Source organism: Centrocercus urophasianus, unplaced genomic scaffold, assembly GCF_019232065.1.
Source record: "Centrocercus urophasianus isolate 14NV4802_14NV808 unplaced genomic scaffold, USGS_Curo_1.0 seq_16, whole genome shotgun sequence".
Classification (NCBI taxonomy): Eukaryota; Metazoa; Chordata; class Aves; order Galliformes; family Phasianidae; genus Centrocercus; species Centrocercus urophasianus.
In genome coordinates this window covers 28,473,432-28,488,655 of record NW_024884711.1, presented here as the reverse complement: position 1 = coordinate 28,488,655, position 15,224 = coordinate 28,473,432, and the positions used below count along the sequence as shown (strand labels likewise).

General features: G+C 39.5%; 1 protein-coding gene across 1 annotated transcript in view; it reads left to right on the top strand.

Annotated features, from left to right (window-relative positions):
- ST8SIA6 (ST8 alpha-N-acetyl-neuraminide alpha-2,8-sialyltransferase 6) overlaps positions 1–15,224 on the top strand; it is a 35,156-nt gene that overhangs the window by 6,094 nt on the left and 13,838 nt on the right. The window contains exons 3-5 of the mRNA XM_042817321.1: positions 7,455–7,599; positions 11,150–11,262; positions 13,225–13,317. Of these exons, the coding sequence (XP_042673255.1) occupies positions 7,455–7,599; positions 11,150–11,262; positions 13,225–13,317 (351 nt within the window). The remainder of the gene's footprint in view (positions 1–7,454; positions 7,600–11,149; positions 11,263–13,224; positions 13,318–15,224) is intronic.

The window sequence follows — 15,224 nt, the reverse complement described above, 5'->3', positions numbered from 1 at the left end:
TGTAAGCACATGACTAAATCTGTCCTTGTTCAGGGCGTCACATAAGTACGTGCTCAGTAGGGACAGTGATCTATGAAAAGCTTCCCCATTCATTTGGAAATGCATCATGCTGTGTTAAGAGAACAGCTTCCCTGTGCCAACTCTATTTTCTCCAGAGGAAATACTCTCTTGAATTACATTATCACATGGATTAGAGTTAAGATTCTGTCAAGATCATTAAAAATGAGTAAACTCTCCTGCCTTCCAAGTCTTTGGAACTGACTAGCACTGTAAACATAACCTACATGCTCAGCTTGTGACACTAGTGGAAGAAGTGGTTTGTTGGGAGAGAGGGGCTTATGTACAGCTTTTCATGCAACATAATTTGCTGTCTTTGCTGTGTATCAGTGGCATATTACACAGTTAAGGTTTATGAAACTTTCAGTTAACTCAGGCAGGCTTCAGCTTAGCACAGAGATATCGGAGCATGATGAGAAGCTGCTGAAGCAGTGTGTTGTGTGTCAGAATAGGCAGGTGTTTTGTACAGAACTGATGAGAGGTGAAACGACTTTTGTCTGCTAAAGTTAGGGCTTTTGTTGTCATGTTTATTCTTTTTTAACTTCTCTTTCTTCTCAATGAACCAGCTACAACTTATGAGAAATTTGCCACTTTGTCTATGCTAGATACATGAGTCAATGTCATAGCAACCAGTCCCTCTTCCAGCTTGGCTTCTTCCTCATTTTTTGTTTCCACAATTTCCCTTATGCTGAGGCAACTTCTACATCTTCCACGCCTATGAGTATGGAACATGACACTTTTTCTCTAAAATCTTAGATAAGACTGTTGGACTTTTAGTTCAAGATGTTTACTATTTCTTTTACTGTCTTTTTTGCCTTCTGGCGAGGAGTTTGGGTCGTAAGTGACCAACGTGGCTTATAAAACCAGTAATCGGAATGGAATTGTACTTAAGAGCAAACTGTGGGGTGCATTAAGCCACCTAGAAAATGGACTGTATTTACACTAAGGTGAGCTTGCTAGCTTTAGCTTAGCTCTAACATCAAGTGAAAAACATTTTTTTGCAACTCATAGTTCAGCACAAGCTGGACAAATTCTGCTACTCCTTTGACATTCAAAGATTCTGCTGTTAGGGTTTCAAAGCTATTTTACATCTAAACTTGCCAGAATACTAACCAACATATATATATATAATAACTCATACCGTGTTGGAGTACTGAAGACACTCTCTATGAAACTTGACCTGCTTTGACATCATTCAAATGCTCTGTTGATATGACCAGGGACTGGTACTTCGATGTTTCAGGTGTTGCTGATGATTATCATTCAAAAGATGTGTACTTTTGCATAAGTCTTTTCTTTTTTTTTGTTCTCTCTGACTCATTTTCTCGGAACAGGATATTAAAGCTGTACAATTGTCCTCACTCCCAGACCATACTGGAGGCTTTCAAGGCTTCCAGTCTCCCAGCAGTTGGTCAATACAAGGTTTTGAAGAAGAAAAAAAATAAAGCAAAGGAAATTCAGTATAAAATTTACTGACTAAATCAGTATCAGTCCATGCTTACTGTACTCCCAGATGTGTTTATCTCACTTAAGCACAAGAGCCTGGAACTGGCTTTAAAAGGACTCTCTAGCTGAGAAGTGATGCATTGACGGAGCTCTATGGAGAACAGAGCTTCTAGAAATGCAGTGAAATTAATGATTTAACAATCCCTTGGCAGTGCATCTCGTCCTTTTTCTAACTTTGTCTAGTATCAGTAATGCATAATAATTGTATAATATAAATATTACTCAATTCTAAAAATCTCATTAAGTGGGTAGATAAACACACATTTTGCAGAAGAGGAAATTAATCTCAAAGGGGCTGTGCAGCAGGAATTGGGTAATTCAGCTAGCCACCTTCAGGACTAGAGTGTGAAGCTGCCTGTCACATTATTCACCTGCAGAGCCACTGGAAATCTGCCTGCTGACTAGACTACAGAGAAGCTGCTTGACTCCCTTCCCTGTTTGCCCATCTGTTAAATGGAGTGAACACTTACATACTTCTCAGGCGTGGTGTCAATTGCAGAGCATTTTGGTATTATGCTGAAATTTTAAAGAAGAGATGTGAATATTTATAAGAGGCTTAAAGCTTTATGCTCCAGGGCATGAACTAACCTCTAATTTATAAGGTGCAAAAGAAACTTCCCAGGGGTAGTGAGTTTCTGAAAGCTGATTTCTTGTGTTTTCCTTTGCAGCTTTTGCTGTTGGCTACTATCACAGTAGTAGTGGGGTGAATGAATATGTGATCCAATGCAGAAACTCTTCTGTTACTAGAAGACAGCGTTGTTTGCCAACGAGTACACATCATTTCTCCTTGTAAACAGAACTCCCAGCAGATCCACGCCAAAAAAAACAAAACAAAGCAACAACAACAAAAAAAAATGCCACAAAAAAACCAGAATATGAACTAGAAGTGCAATTCAGGAAGGAAATACTTGCCTTTATGTACTGTCAGAAAGGATGTATCTGGGAGCCCTACTTTGCACAAGCTACTGTGTTTGTGCTGTGGCATTATACAAAAAGCAGAGTGCAGGATTCTAGGTTGACCCTCCCCTGCCTAGCTCAGCTCTGCCATGCAGCTGTGCAAACTCTTTTGTTGTCAGAGAGCTGTCTTTCTTTCTTTCCAAATGTCGTCTAATAAGCTGCTCCAGCATATGTGCTCACATGCACTGGACTGCATTGCTATCTGGCAGTACTCAGTGGTTCTTGGCAACTGTGTGCTGTTTACCCATGCATTTCTCAAAGTCAAAAAGAGTCATAAGGCAAGTACAAACCATGATTTCCTCTTTAATACCTTTAATACCTCTCTTTTGTGGTGGATTTTGTCCAGCCTCTCTTGGCTCTCAGACCTACAATTAATTCAGTATCTGTAATGCTGATATCAGTACTGCTAGATTTGGGTTGCCCTCAGAGAAGCCCATGGGAACACATGGTTTATTGTTCCCAAAATCCAGTTAAGATTCAGAGTGCCCCATAAAATTGTCACCTGTTGTTAAGGAGCTCCTATCTAACCCAACAGTAGATGCTAGGAAAGGTGGTGTATTTATATATACCTAGCAATGCTGTTAGTGTACTGGTATAAATGGCATCCTACTAAGTGATTTAGGGAAATTCTTCAGCATTTGTATACGTGCTACTGACACACAGAGAAAATATTTAAATTGGCTAATTACAGACAGATATCCAAGTGTGGTGACAATTAAAACAAGGTATTGGGGAAAAAAAATTCTTCCATTATTAGCAATCTACTGACCTTTGTTGCTTAAAACACTTTGTCCTTTATTCAAGTGATACTAAAACCATGGTGTGAAATACCCCTAGCATCAGGCTTAAAATAATTGCCATTCTTACTTTGTGTACAGTTATCTATTCTATGTGGTCTTTCAATTCCTGACTGAGTGCAACTGAAGATCCACAAATAGGTATGACTGTGTAAGCATTGCTGGCATGGATAATGAGCAAATGCTGTATAACAGGAGTGACATGATATTCATTTTGCAAACAAGCATTCATTTGTACAGATGCTTGTTGAACACCTCCTACTTAGAAAATGGATGGTTAACCTTTTGGCTTGTTTGGGCCACGTTGAATGAAGAGAAATTGGCTTGGGCTGCATACAAAACATATAATATAGTTAATGTATGTAAGTAGCAAAAATTATTCTTTTGCTTTTATTAAAACATAAAAAAGAGGGCAACAGAAACATAAAACTAGTGGGATATTTGACCTTGTTTTTGTGAAACTGATGCATCAGGCTGTTTTTATGACAGTGATTGTCATTCTTAGTGACTTCTCAAGGTGTTTGTCAGTGACTTCTGATAAAATTTTACTCTTCCTGTGCTTCACCCTTGAAAATAGTTGTTTGCAAATACTGCCAGAAAGCAATGACATGAATAAGGTGTGACTGTGACATGAAGGATATCTTTCTCTGTTAAGTGAGGGCTTATAAAATTCTAGTAAAGGGACGTGATCGAAAGTTGAGTTGAATATCTGATTCCAATGCTATACATTTAATTTGAAAAGTCACATGTAATTTATGATTTTTTTGGCAATCTTGAAACCTAATCTCAAGTTCTGTTATCAAAACAGAAAGCATGGCTGCATATTTTTCACTATTCACAGGAATGTTTAGCCGATCTATCAATATGCATACAGTGATTTGCCATACCTTGAGTTAGCACTGCACTGTGCCCTCCCCTTGTCCTGCTTTCAGGCCAGTGCAATCACACACCAATGTGGTCATTGCTGAGTGACGGGCTGCGTGCAGCCCATGGCCCAGAGGTTGGACATTCCTGACTTGGAACAATGTTTTGCATTTTTTAATGAATTTTTTTAACTTTTTAATACAGCGTTTCTCTCCATTTTTTCCCTACTGTGTTATCTTTCTCAAAGCTCCAAGCAACTCCACTGTCAATGAATTTTCTTCTCTAAATGGTTGATAGCTGTCTTTGTGCCGCGCCTGATTAGATAGGTGTATCCTATCAATTGATGCATAATGCCTGGTCATGACTATTTCAGCTTTACAATCTGAAAATTTGGTTCAGTAAGAGCAGAGAGATCACTGTTCTCTAAACTGAATACATGATAGGGTTTTGTGTCTGATTTCAGAGTTCTGATGGGGCTAGCCATTGCTTTTCAGTAAAAATCCTATCCTGTTAACATACATATATATTTTTATAGACTTGAAGGCAACAGAACTTGTAAGGTGAGTGACAGAGACTCCAACAAAAATGTTTAGGGACTTCTAAAAGCATTCTGGAGCACAGCTGGACTGTCTGTACCTCAGAGGAGATAGCAGTCCTTTATTTGGAAGTTGTGATATGATTGATTTAACACTTCTGATATTGTGCACAAGAAAACTGTGCTGAACAGTTGCAGAAATGAGTTCTTATTTAATGGACTTACAACCACCCATTTGTTCACTAAGTACTATATCCAGTACTTCTCGTTGAGATTCCTTTCATCTCCTCAGCTCTTTCTTTCGTCACTTTCTTACAATCACTTGTTCTATGTCGATTGAAATCTTTGCTAATTCTTTGGGGGCTGAAGACTCAGTGTTTCTGTAATAATCGTAACAATTAATAATAAGGAAAAGGCTGATAATGACTTAGCATGAAAAAGGGAGACTAATAGAGAAAATCTCACAGCTGCCTGGAAGCACTGTTCGTAAAGCTCCAGACAAAAAGCTGTGTTGGGTGGCTTCCTCTGCAAAGGCTCTCCTAACTGCAGTCAGTAGAGTCTCAGGTTCCCTAGGTAACTTGAATATTAATTATTATATTAGTATTCTTCAAAGGTTTTCCACTTAAAAGAAATGTTTCATTAGTGCAACAAATTACAGAGCCCAATTGGGTGCAAGCTGTAATTGTTTTTTATACCTCCACATCCTTTTGCTTTACAGACTTCTAAGCTTGATTTATTCTACTTTGGGCTATACTTCTAGAGTGGCAAATAATCTGCAGTTTTTCCAAATAGTTACAACTCGTGTTTTTGCTGGAAGCTAGCAAATAGGTAAAAAAAGCCCTCAAAAAATGGGTGGGGAGGAAGGGAGGGTCGGTATGGAGAAGGGCTGAGCAGATGCTGTATTTCAAAGAGTCTCTGGGCATTGTGTTTCTGGGCTATCTTGCATAGCTTGAAGCCTGGCAGGGTGATACAACAGTTCTTCACAAGCAGTCTTATGCTGTGATAGCTGTAGGCTCTGCCCTCCCTCCTTACTGAAAATGAAGAGAAAGGGAAACTCCTGGGTATAAAATGGGTTTTAAAAATCCAGATGTTAGATCACAACTTAGCCAGCACAATATTTCAGTCCTGCCAATATATTTGTAAGTTTTTATTTAAAAACAAAAAAAAAACCAAAAAAAACAAAAACAGAACTCAAAAGAACCCAAGATATTGAAAGAAATAGTTGAATTCAATCCATTTTCCTAGTCCTGTAATCTACCCTCCTGCTTTTTATTTCACTCAAAATTTATTAACATTTTCCCGCTTTATTATCTCTTCAGAAAAGGCTGTGAAACATTCTTGGAGGTTATGAGATCCCACTCTTACTTGAAAGGAACAATTTTTAGTATGTTACACAAATTTGTAGCAGTATTGCTTAACACATCTGTGTACTGCAACAAAACATAGTCCAAACACAAATGTAATACCCTGCAAGGTCAATTTATGCTTACATAAGCTCACACCACCACATAATCAATAGCTTTCCTAACGCTAAACAGATCAATAACTCCCCTGTATTCTCTGAAATCTTCCATTCCAGTATATATGAAGAAACATAGAACTCCGAGATCGTTGTGTGATTTAAGAACGCATTTGCTTCGTGTTTAATAGAGCATAGGTAAAATCAGAGACTTATTTCCATTTCAGAAAAGAAAAAGGCTTGGACAAGAGATGGGAATAGGTGACACTGTGGAGAAATGGATGAATCTGTTAATTGCTTTGCAGACATCATACTTTCCTAAAGATTGAAGAATTCCTGTAAGAGGAAACTAATTTTGCATTAGATTTTGTTATGTTTTTATGGTTGACTTTTTCCAAATGTTTTGTTTGAAAAATCAAACAAAGGGCATATTCAGCCCTGGTTTCAGGTTCAACCTTGCATTTCATTGCCTTAGACATGTATGACATGCTGCATTTATGAAGAGTTCAAGGGCTCGTCAGTGTGGCATATCCCTTCACCACATTTTGTTTCAGATGTATTTAATCACTCTTTTCTAAAAGATTGCAATAATTCTTAACATGCCTTGTTGCACTTTGGTGCTATTGACTCGGTCAGAAGCTTGGAGAAACCCACTGTTCTAGAGCCCCCAGAGCAGTACTGTAAGGCAATTTCTTGCCCATTATAAAGGATTGCATAAGTAAGCATAGATAAAATATCTCCTCACTGTTTGTGACTGAATCCTTTAAATTTTTCTGGTATATTGCAGGTATTTTGTGGGTTCTTTTTTTCTGAAAATCTCATTATGAAATTTCACAATCTTTTTTTGTCTTCAGTACAACAGCTCGAATGAACTGATGCCTGCAAATACCCAAGGCGGACAACACCTGAACAGCTGTTGGGAACATAAAGATTTTTCTCTGGTTGTTAATAATCTACGGACATTTGTTGCTTGAAATACTTTGTCCTTTACCAAATGATTTCAGAAACCTTGTTGTGAAATACAGTTAGCTTATAGGAATTACAGCTTTAAATAATTGCCATTCAAGAGAAGGTTCTCTTGAATTGATTAGTTTCTGAATATTTGCTGTGAAATTAGGCTTGCAAGTGAAAGGAAATGACATTACTATAGAGGGCTCATACAGACTTTTGGTGCTTAGTTAGATAGAAATGGTTTTCATTCATCTAGCTCTCTACCACCTCACTTCTATTTATTTGCCTGTCTTTGAGCAGGTTTGGTTTGTTGTTTTTTTTTTTTCAGGTCAGAGTTAGCTTCCTGCTGTAATGCAGTTCACAATTTTATTGCTTCTCAAAACAACACCCCACTGGGAAGTAACATGAGTTATGAAGTGGACAGTAAAAAGACCATCCTCATTACAGAAGACATTTTTAGAATGCTGCCTGTGGTAAGAACTGTATCCTTGCCTGGTATTATAATTACAGTATCATATATACTTTGGAATAGTAATAGAGCAGCTTTCTTTTATTTCTCTGGAAGAGCCCCTTTGCCCTGTATGCTTTTCCTCTTTCACTTTGTGCAACTTTTTTTTTAGCCTTCCTTTGCCAGTGGTATAGACATGAACAGCACATCATAGATCTGGTTGCAGGTAGAGCTACTATAGAACCCAAGCTGCTGCCTGTCGTGGCAGTCAGCTGAATTCAAGGATGAAGAATTGAGGAAGGTTGCTTTTTTTTTTTTCATTCTTATTTTTTAAATACATTTCAGTTTTGAGCTATGTTTCATATTCCTGGTATTCCCATGCTATTTCTCCTGAAGGCTAAGGCTTGTCACTTGTGGAGGCTGTTTTGGGGATAAATCTGATGGTGAGATGAAGTCTTTGCAGACAGAAACACGGACAGAGCAAAGGAATTAGATTTTGTAGCTAGGGTCTTATAGCAGAGATGTAAGATCTAGAAATCAGACAAAGGTGTCCTGGTTTCAGCTGACATTAATACTGCACCGTGCTTTGGTTGTTTCTGAGTGCTAAGAGGGCTGAGCCAGGCCACTCAGTGAGGAAGAGCCACTGCCTTTATGGTGCAGCAGAGAAGGGTGGAACAGAGCCAGAAGAGGTGGCCAGAATTAGGTCTGGGGTTATTCCACAGCATGGGTGCAAGCTGGCTTTGGGGGTGGTTGCTGCTTGTGGATTAGCTGTGTGTTGGTTGGCAAACATTGGTAGTGGAGCATTGGTTGGTGGGTAACTGTATGTATGTATATTCAATTATTGCTGTGTTTTTGTTTTCTTCTTCTGTTTTTCTGAATAATTTTTATCAAACCCCTAGCTGCTTCTAGTCCTCTCCTTATTCTACCTGGGGAGGAGCAAACAAATGACTATAGGGTGTTGAGCTACTTGCTAGATTAAATTTCAACAGTCTTTTTGGCAACCAATGTGAAGCTTGAAGGGTTGAGATGACAACAGATCTGATGAGAGCTTGTTAAAACAAAACTGTTAACAAGCATGACAGTAATTTAATAGTTGCTGGTCACAATGTTATTTTTTTATTATTTTTGGAGATCTGTCAGTTTTTTCATGGAACCATATTACTTGCTATATACGATCGCTGATGCACTGTTTGCCATCTCTGGGGGCTGGACTAAGGTTATCGTTCTTCTGTAACACTGGTTGCGAAACTAATCTGATATTTGTATTTGATATTTCAGTAATCTTCATACTTTGGAAACCGTATCTTGGAAACTATTAATAATTTCACTCTTTACTTGGTCTCCTCAGGGAGCCAGACTATGGTGGAGGCAAGTGGTAATGTTCAAATCAGTATGCATCTAATGCTGTGCCTACTTAAAGTACTTCAGGTTTTGTTTAAGGTTAAACAACTATTTATGAAAATCCTCCAGAGGTCTGTCCCAAAGCTGGATAGTTATGAGTGGCAGAGAGTGGGGGTTGATATGAGTGGGTACCTAAAGCAGTGGGCACCCACAGTGTTTTGGAATTTCACCCCTGAACAACTGCAGAATCCTGACGAATTTGGAAGAGGTATGCTGTTGCCTTGGCAATCCTGGTGAAACAAAAATCGCTGCAGTGTGCTGGGACCTGGTCCATTTTTACTGAGACCCATTCAATGCTATACAGCACCCTAAAAGGAAAAAGATATCCGGATTTGAACAGGCCCAGCTATTGCTCCGTGCCCTGTAACAGGCCTTGCAGTTCAACTAGAGAACCAACCTGTGCCACTATCAGTTGCCTCTATATAAACGGCAAATAAATGGCTACAAAAGCCGACTCATTTAGTAGGGAAAGAAACTAAAACAAGGATGGAAGAAAATGAAGCAGAGCTATCATAAGGACAGGAGGAGAAAGAACCAGCATTCATAAGACAAAAACAGTCTGACCCCTTTGAGACATTCGAAAAGACCTCAGCCGTGATCCAGGAGATCGTACTGTCACCTGGCTGCTCCAGTGTGGAATAATGGGGTCAGTAGCCTGGACTTAGTGGGCATAAATGCCAGGCAACTGGAATCCTTTTCTAGGGAAGGAGTCATTAACAAAGTAATTGGATAAGGGACTCAAACCTTCACCCTAAGGAGGACATGGTACATTTCCCAGGTAAATGGACCACTGTGGAGAAACATATCTACTACCCGAGGGAATTAGCTGTGCTGGAGGTGATGTAGAATATTGACCTAGACAATGACCAGTTATCTCAAGATCCAGATGATGTCAGGTGCTGGCAATCTGTGACAAAAATTCGCATGGAGCACACCATCATCATATGCCAGCACACTTACAGCAACGTTCTGGAATGATAATAAAAAACAATGGAGGAGGTTGCAACTCTACTTCAACAATATGGAGAAAATCTCTCTTCCTCCCCGTGGGCCTGTGCCTCAGCACAGGGAAACCGTTCTGGGAACTCAAAGACAGGATGTCCTATCTAATTGTGATTTGTGTGATGAGCCTAGTGCTTTCTTATGCTGCTGTGAATCACTAAAGAAATGGAGGAGGTGACAGAGGTTCCAAATGAAAGAAAAAGTGTAGTATTTCTTAGCGTATGTTTGCTAGACTAGCCACAGTTCTCTGTCCTCTGTGTTTTTCTACTGTCTTCAGAATTAAACAGGATACTTGAACATGGTTAATGATATGTTGCCAGGCAACATGACATCTGCCATTTTCCCTGCTCTTTTTACCTTGTTGATAACAGTTCCCCCTTATGCTTTTTTTTGAGCAAATTGATGAGAATATCAGGAGGGATAATGCTTCATATAAGCAAGTTTTGACTCACTTTTACATGTAGATTCAATTTCTGCAGTTGAAGTAGCCCTGTTGCTGGCTTTCTCTATTGAATGTCTGTGCTCCTATAGCAGGGGGGAATGAATGAGATGCATGAGAAGTTTCTGACACCGTGGGATAATAACCAACTAAATTAATATCAGCTGAAATAATCAACAATTTACATTAATTTGCTGAGTTGTGATCATAAGTGGATGCACTAAGGTGTCTTTCAGGTTCCCCAGGGCAAGACAGCAACCTAGTATTACAAAAAAAAAAAAAAAAAACACAACTTATTACAAAATAAGCATTTGCAAGGTTACCTTCTATTAGCTGACATAGACGATGACAATGTGACAACTCCCGGTCTGTTTAAGTGTAAAGGAAAATGGGAGAATTTAAGCTATCTTCAGCAGGAGCTAGTTCCATAGCTTTTCACAGGTTCAATCCAGTACTAGGTTTTTTTCATCACACAAATGTAAATTATATTCATCCCGTTTTAATGGTCTGGCACTACACCATCAAAACACCCAAGACAGAAGTAGCGGTTTTCAGTCTGCTGGTGACTATTTTTGGCTTTTGGCCGTCTGTGCCTGGCAATGCAGTCTGCTAAATGGTGGATGCTTTCACTGGGATTTACGAGATTAGAGCTGCAAGGACAAATGACTGAAGGCACAAAGAAACAATCAGAAAATTTATTAAGCATGCACTGTGTCTTTTTATTTGTTTGCAGTCCTCTCCTCTTTCAGTTTATCCCTTCAAGAACTGTGCTGTGGTTGGAAATGGAGGCATTCTGAAAAATTCCAGCTGTGGAGCTGAAATCGATCGTTCTGATTTTGTGTTTAGGTAAGAGCTGCTTCATTTCTCTGAAGGCTGTTGGACATTTCTACAAGCTTAGCAAGCTTGCCAATGCCAGTTTTTAGCAATGAGAGATCTACCTCTCAAAGGGCACTCCTCCAGCTTTATAGATTTAAGGACTCTGTTTCCTTAGTAAAAAAGGGATTTTATGGATAGATATATAATCCAAAATTACAAGGATACCTTGCCAGTAGTGTAAAACTTGATTATCTGAGAAAGTGATATTTCTTTTCAATCAACACTCTTAAATAAAGAGAATTTTTTTTATTTTTTATTTTTTAATAAGGAGATGATAGTAAAAAAAACTCTCTGAAATTAAAACAAGTCTGTTATTAAATACCACGTTTACTTTTGCCAATGGGTTTATCTAGTCACAGGTTGGGTCACTAATGCAGTTACTTAACTGCCCCAGTATTTGTCTTACCATCTGGGAGCGTCGGATTTAAATAATTTTTCATGGAGTCGTAGCGGGATCTGTGACCTTTAAACATCATTTAATCCAACTGCTCTGCAATGAACAGATATGATCAACATGCAGTGGGATCAAGTGCACTCTCAGTAAGTTTGCTGATGACACCAAGCTGGGTGGTGCAGTTGACAGAGCAGAAGGAAGGGATGCCATCCCAAGGAACCTAGAGAGACTTGCAAAGTGGGCCCAGGGTGGGAACCTAGTGAGGTTGAACAAGGCCAAGTGCAGGGTGTTGCACTTGGGCCAAGGCAATCCCAGATATGTGTGCAGACTGGGAGAACTCATTGAGAGCAGCCCTGTGGAGAAAGACGTGGGGGGTTCTGGAGGATGAAAAGCTTGATGTGAGCCAGCAGTGTGTGCTGGCAGCCCAGAAGGCCAGCTGTATCCTCGGCTGCATCATAAGAGGGGTGGCTTTATGACTTTAATGACTTTAAACTAAAACAGGAGAGATTTAGGTTAAATATTATGTGGAAATTTTTTACTCAGAGGGTGCTTAGGCACTGGCATGGCTGCCTAGAGTTGTGGATGCCCCATCCCTAGAGGCACTTAAGGCCAGCCTGGATGGGGCCCTGGACAGCCTCATCTGGTGGATGACAATCCTGTCTACAGCAGAGGGTTGGAACTGGATGACGTTTTCAGTCCCTTCCAACCTAAGTCTTCCTATGACATCTATGGTTAGATCGAGTTGTTCAAAGCCTCATCCTGTTTCTTCAGCTCCCTCTGTAGAACGTGGAAAAAAAAGGCAAATTCAGTACAAAATTTGGCCCACTCATTCAGTGCAGGTGAGAGATTGTTGTTGCTGCAAGGGAACACTAACCAAAATACTTCTCTCAACCATGACCAATCACATGGTCTCATTGACTCTGTTTCCTTTCCTGATCTTGAGTAGTATGTGGACTTTTCAGATAATTTTAAAAAATCTTTCCAATTAGATAACTGATTTTAATACGTGAGAATTCTGTATACTAACATGCTAAACCTAAATGTGTGACTTCAAAAGTCACACCTCCTTTCCTTATAACCGAAACCATTCTTTCTGCAGTTGAGCGAGTTCTGCCATTATCTCATGAAACAGCCATCAGCGTTGCTGTGCCAACTGGGAGATTGGTATCAATCAATCTTTTTAGACAGCAAATGATAGAAAACTTTGCAGATTAAATGCATGGTTTAGGCAAGAGGTGCAGTATTTTCAGGCAGCTAACATGGGGCATTCATAGACTGTCTCCTTACAGGATTTTAACTCTGCCTCTGATTTGTGAGATGATTTATGAAAATGAGCTCTCGATGCCCTATTTTAACCATCTGTACAGTAGATTATTATTATTATTTTTACCAAAAGTGCTAGTGCTGTAAGGCTTATTTAATATTTGTAAAGTACTTAGGGGTTCCTGGGAGCTGCATGAAAGCATCATTGCACAACAGCGGAATTTGCAAATAAATACTGTGAAGCATCTGCTTAAATAAATGTTTCTCAATTTCAGGTGTAACCTCCCTCCAACAATGGGAAGCATTAGCAAAGATGTTGGCAATAAAACAAATCTTGTGACGGTTAATCCAAGTATCATAGCTCAGAAGTAAGTAATACTGAAATTCTGTTTCTGTGCAATATTATATAATTGCTTGACGTGATTTAGACTTTGTTAAAAATCCATTGAGATAACAACATAGAAGCAGTGCATACTGATTACTTCATTAATGAGCTTTAGTTCCCATGTAAAATATGTACTATTCTAAATGGAAATCTATTATGCTTGGTCTTTTTTTAGCAGAAAGGAGTCAGCAGTACCCAGATTAGCAAGTTACTTGGTTGGCACCAGTCCAAACTTTATAACCAAGTAAAACTGATGATTGCAAGCCCAAGCTGCTTCCTTTCCTTCCATGACCTTTATGACCCCATAATGTAAGAAAGGAATTACAATAATAAATTGGGAAAGCTTGGAAATGTGTGTTCAGCTCTATCAGCAGGACTGTAAACACATGTTCCTAGTTAATATGTTAAAGAGCTGTTCTGATGAAGGATATTTTCTAAATGGACACCCAACCTCTGCAGTCTGTTTTTTCATTCCACACTGGTCGCTCTTCTTTTCTCAGTAGTTTTTTTTTACTTCCTTGATGAAAAGAAAATCTAATAAGGCCAGCCTGACTAATCCAACATCTTCAGACATCTTCAGCAGTCTGGAGCTGCAGCTTATCTATGAGAAGGACTGCCATGGCATGTTATTTGCTGCTTACTGATCTTACTGTGTCTCATTGTCTCTTGTATCGGTATTTGTCAAATGGACATCAGGCAAAGCTTGTTTCTTTTTCTCCTTTGTTAGAAGACAGAAGGAAAGGTAAAGAAAGCACAGAAATGACTAATAGGCATTTGCTATTGTTTCAGGATATAAACAGAATTTTTGCAATAAGACTTAACTTCTTAGATGGCTACCCAGCCCTTTTAACTTAAATGACGATGAGCTGTAGCTTGCCCCAAAATAGATTTAGCTCATTGATGTTAGTGGGGCTGCACTAAAATCTGAGAAGTAAAAGTTGGTTCAGTGACTCCGCTTCACTGGTGACTGTTGACCTGGTGCGTGATCTTGTAGGTCCTTTCCAACCTTGTGATTCTATGATTCTATAATATTTCTCTGACCTTGATCATAGCCCTCTGCCATAGGTACACTCATTTTTTTTTAGCCAAATTAGGCAACCTTGAAGTTTACAAATCCTTTAGGATTTGAAAAAAAATGATTATTTAAATTTTCAGAGAAGGCTTTTAAAGCTTTAGAAAGAGGAAAGGACAAGAAGCAACACAGAGAGGAGCTATCTTTGTTTTCTCATCTAGAAGTCCTGTTCTTACTTGATTCACTTTGGTTTCTAATTCTGTGTCTCAGCACTGAGTTACTTTGATGTTGCCTCTTGAACTCCAGGCATGTCCAACCTTTGGCCCCTGGACTGCATGCAGTCCAGCCTGTCCTGCAGCCCGCCCCATGCTCTGCTGTGCCATCATGGCAGTGTCTCTTTCATGCAGAGCAACCAGGCCTGGCCTTGAAGCACACTACTCACTCAGAAACAACCAAAACATCAGCCCAAGACAATTCCTCCTCACTCAACGTGGTCCAGGCAAGCCAAAAAGTTATCAGACTCTCTTGCAAGAAACAAGCACAATTATTGTGTGTCCTAATTAAGCTGGGCTACACCACACCTTATAGCAGAAACACTTGAAAGGAAAGAAAGTTCCAGCTTCTAGCTAAGAAGGAAGTACAGACATCTGAATTCTGACCTGAAGGCTTTCTATACATATTACCCTGAGTGAAAACAAAGATAATTCTGGGGGGAGAGGCCAGAAGTTCACCCTTAGCAATAAGCTCAGGACTCTTGCTTGCTTTCACCACATGGCTCTGGGACGCACAGGGGACTAGGTTGAGCAGGAGGGGCTGAGAGTCTCTCATTCATTGTGTTTCAGAGTCTGCTGGTAATGGGATTTTTCTGAGAAGCAGAA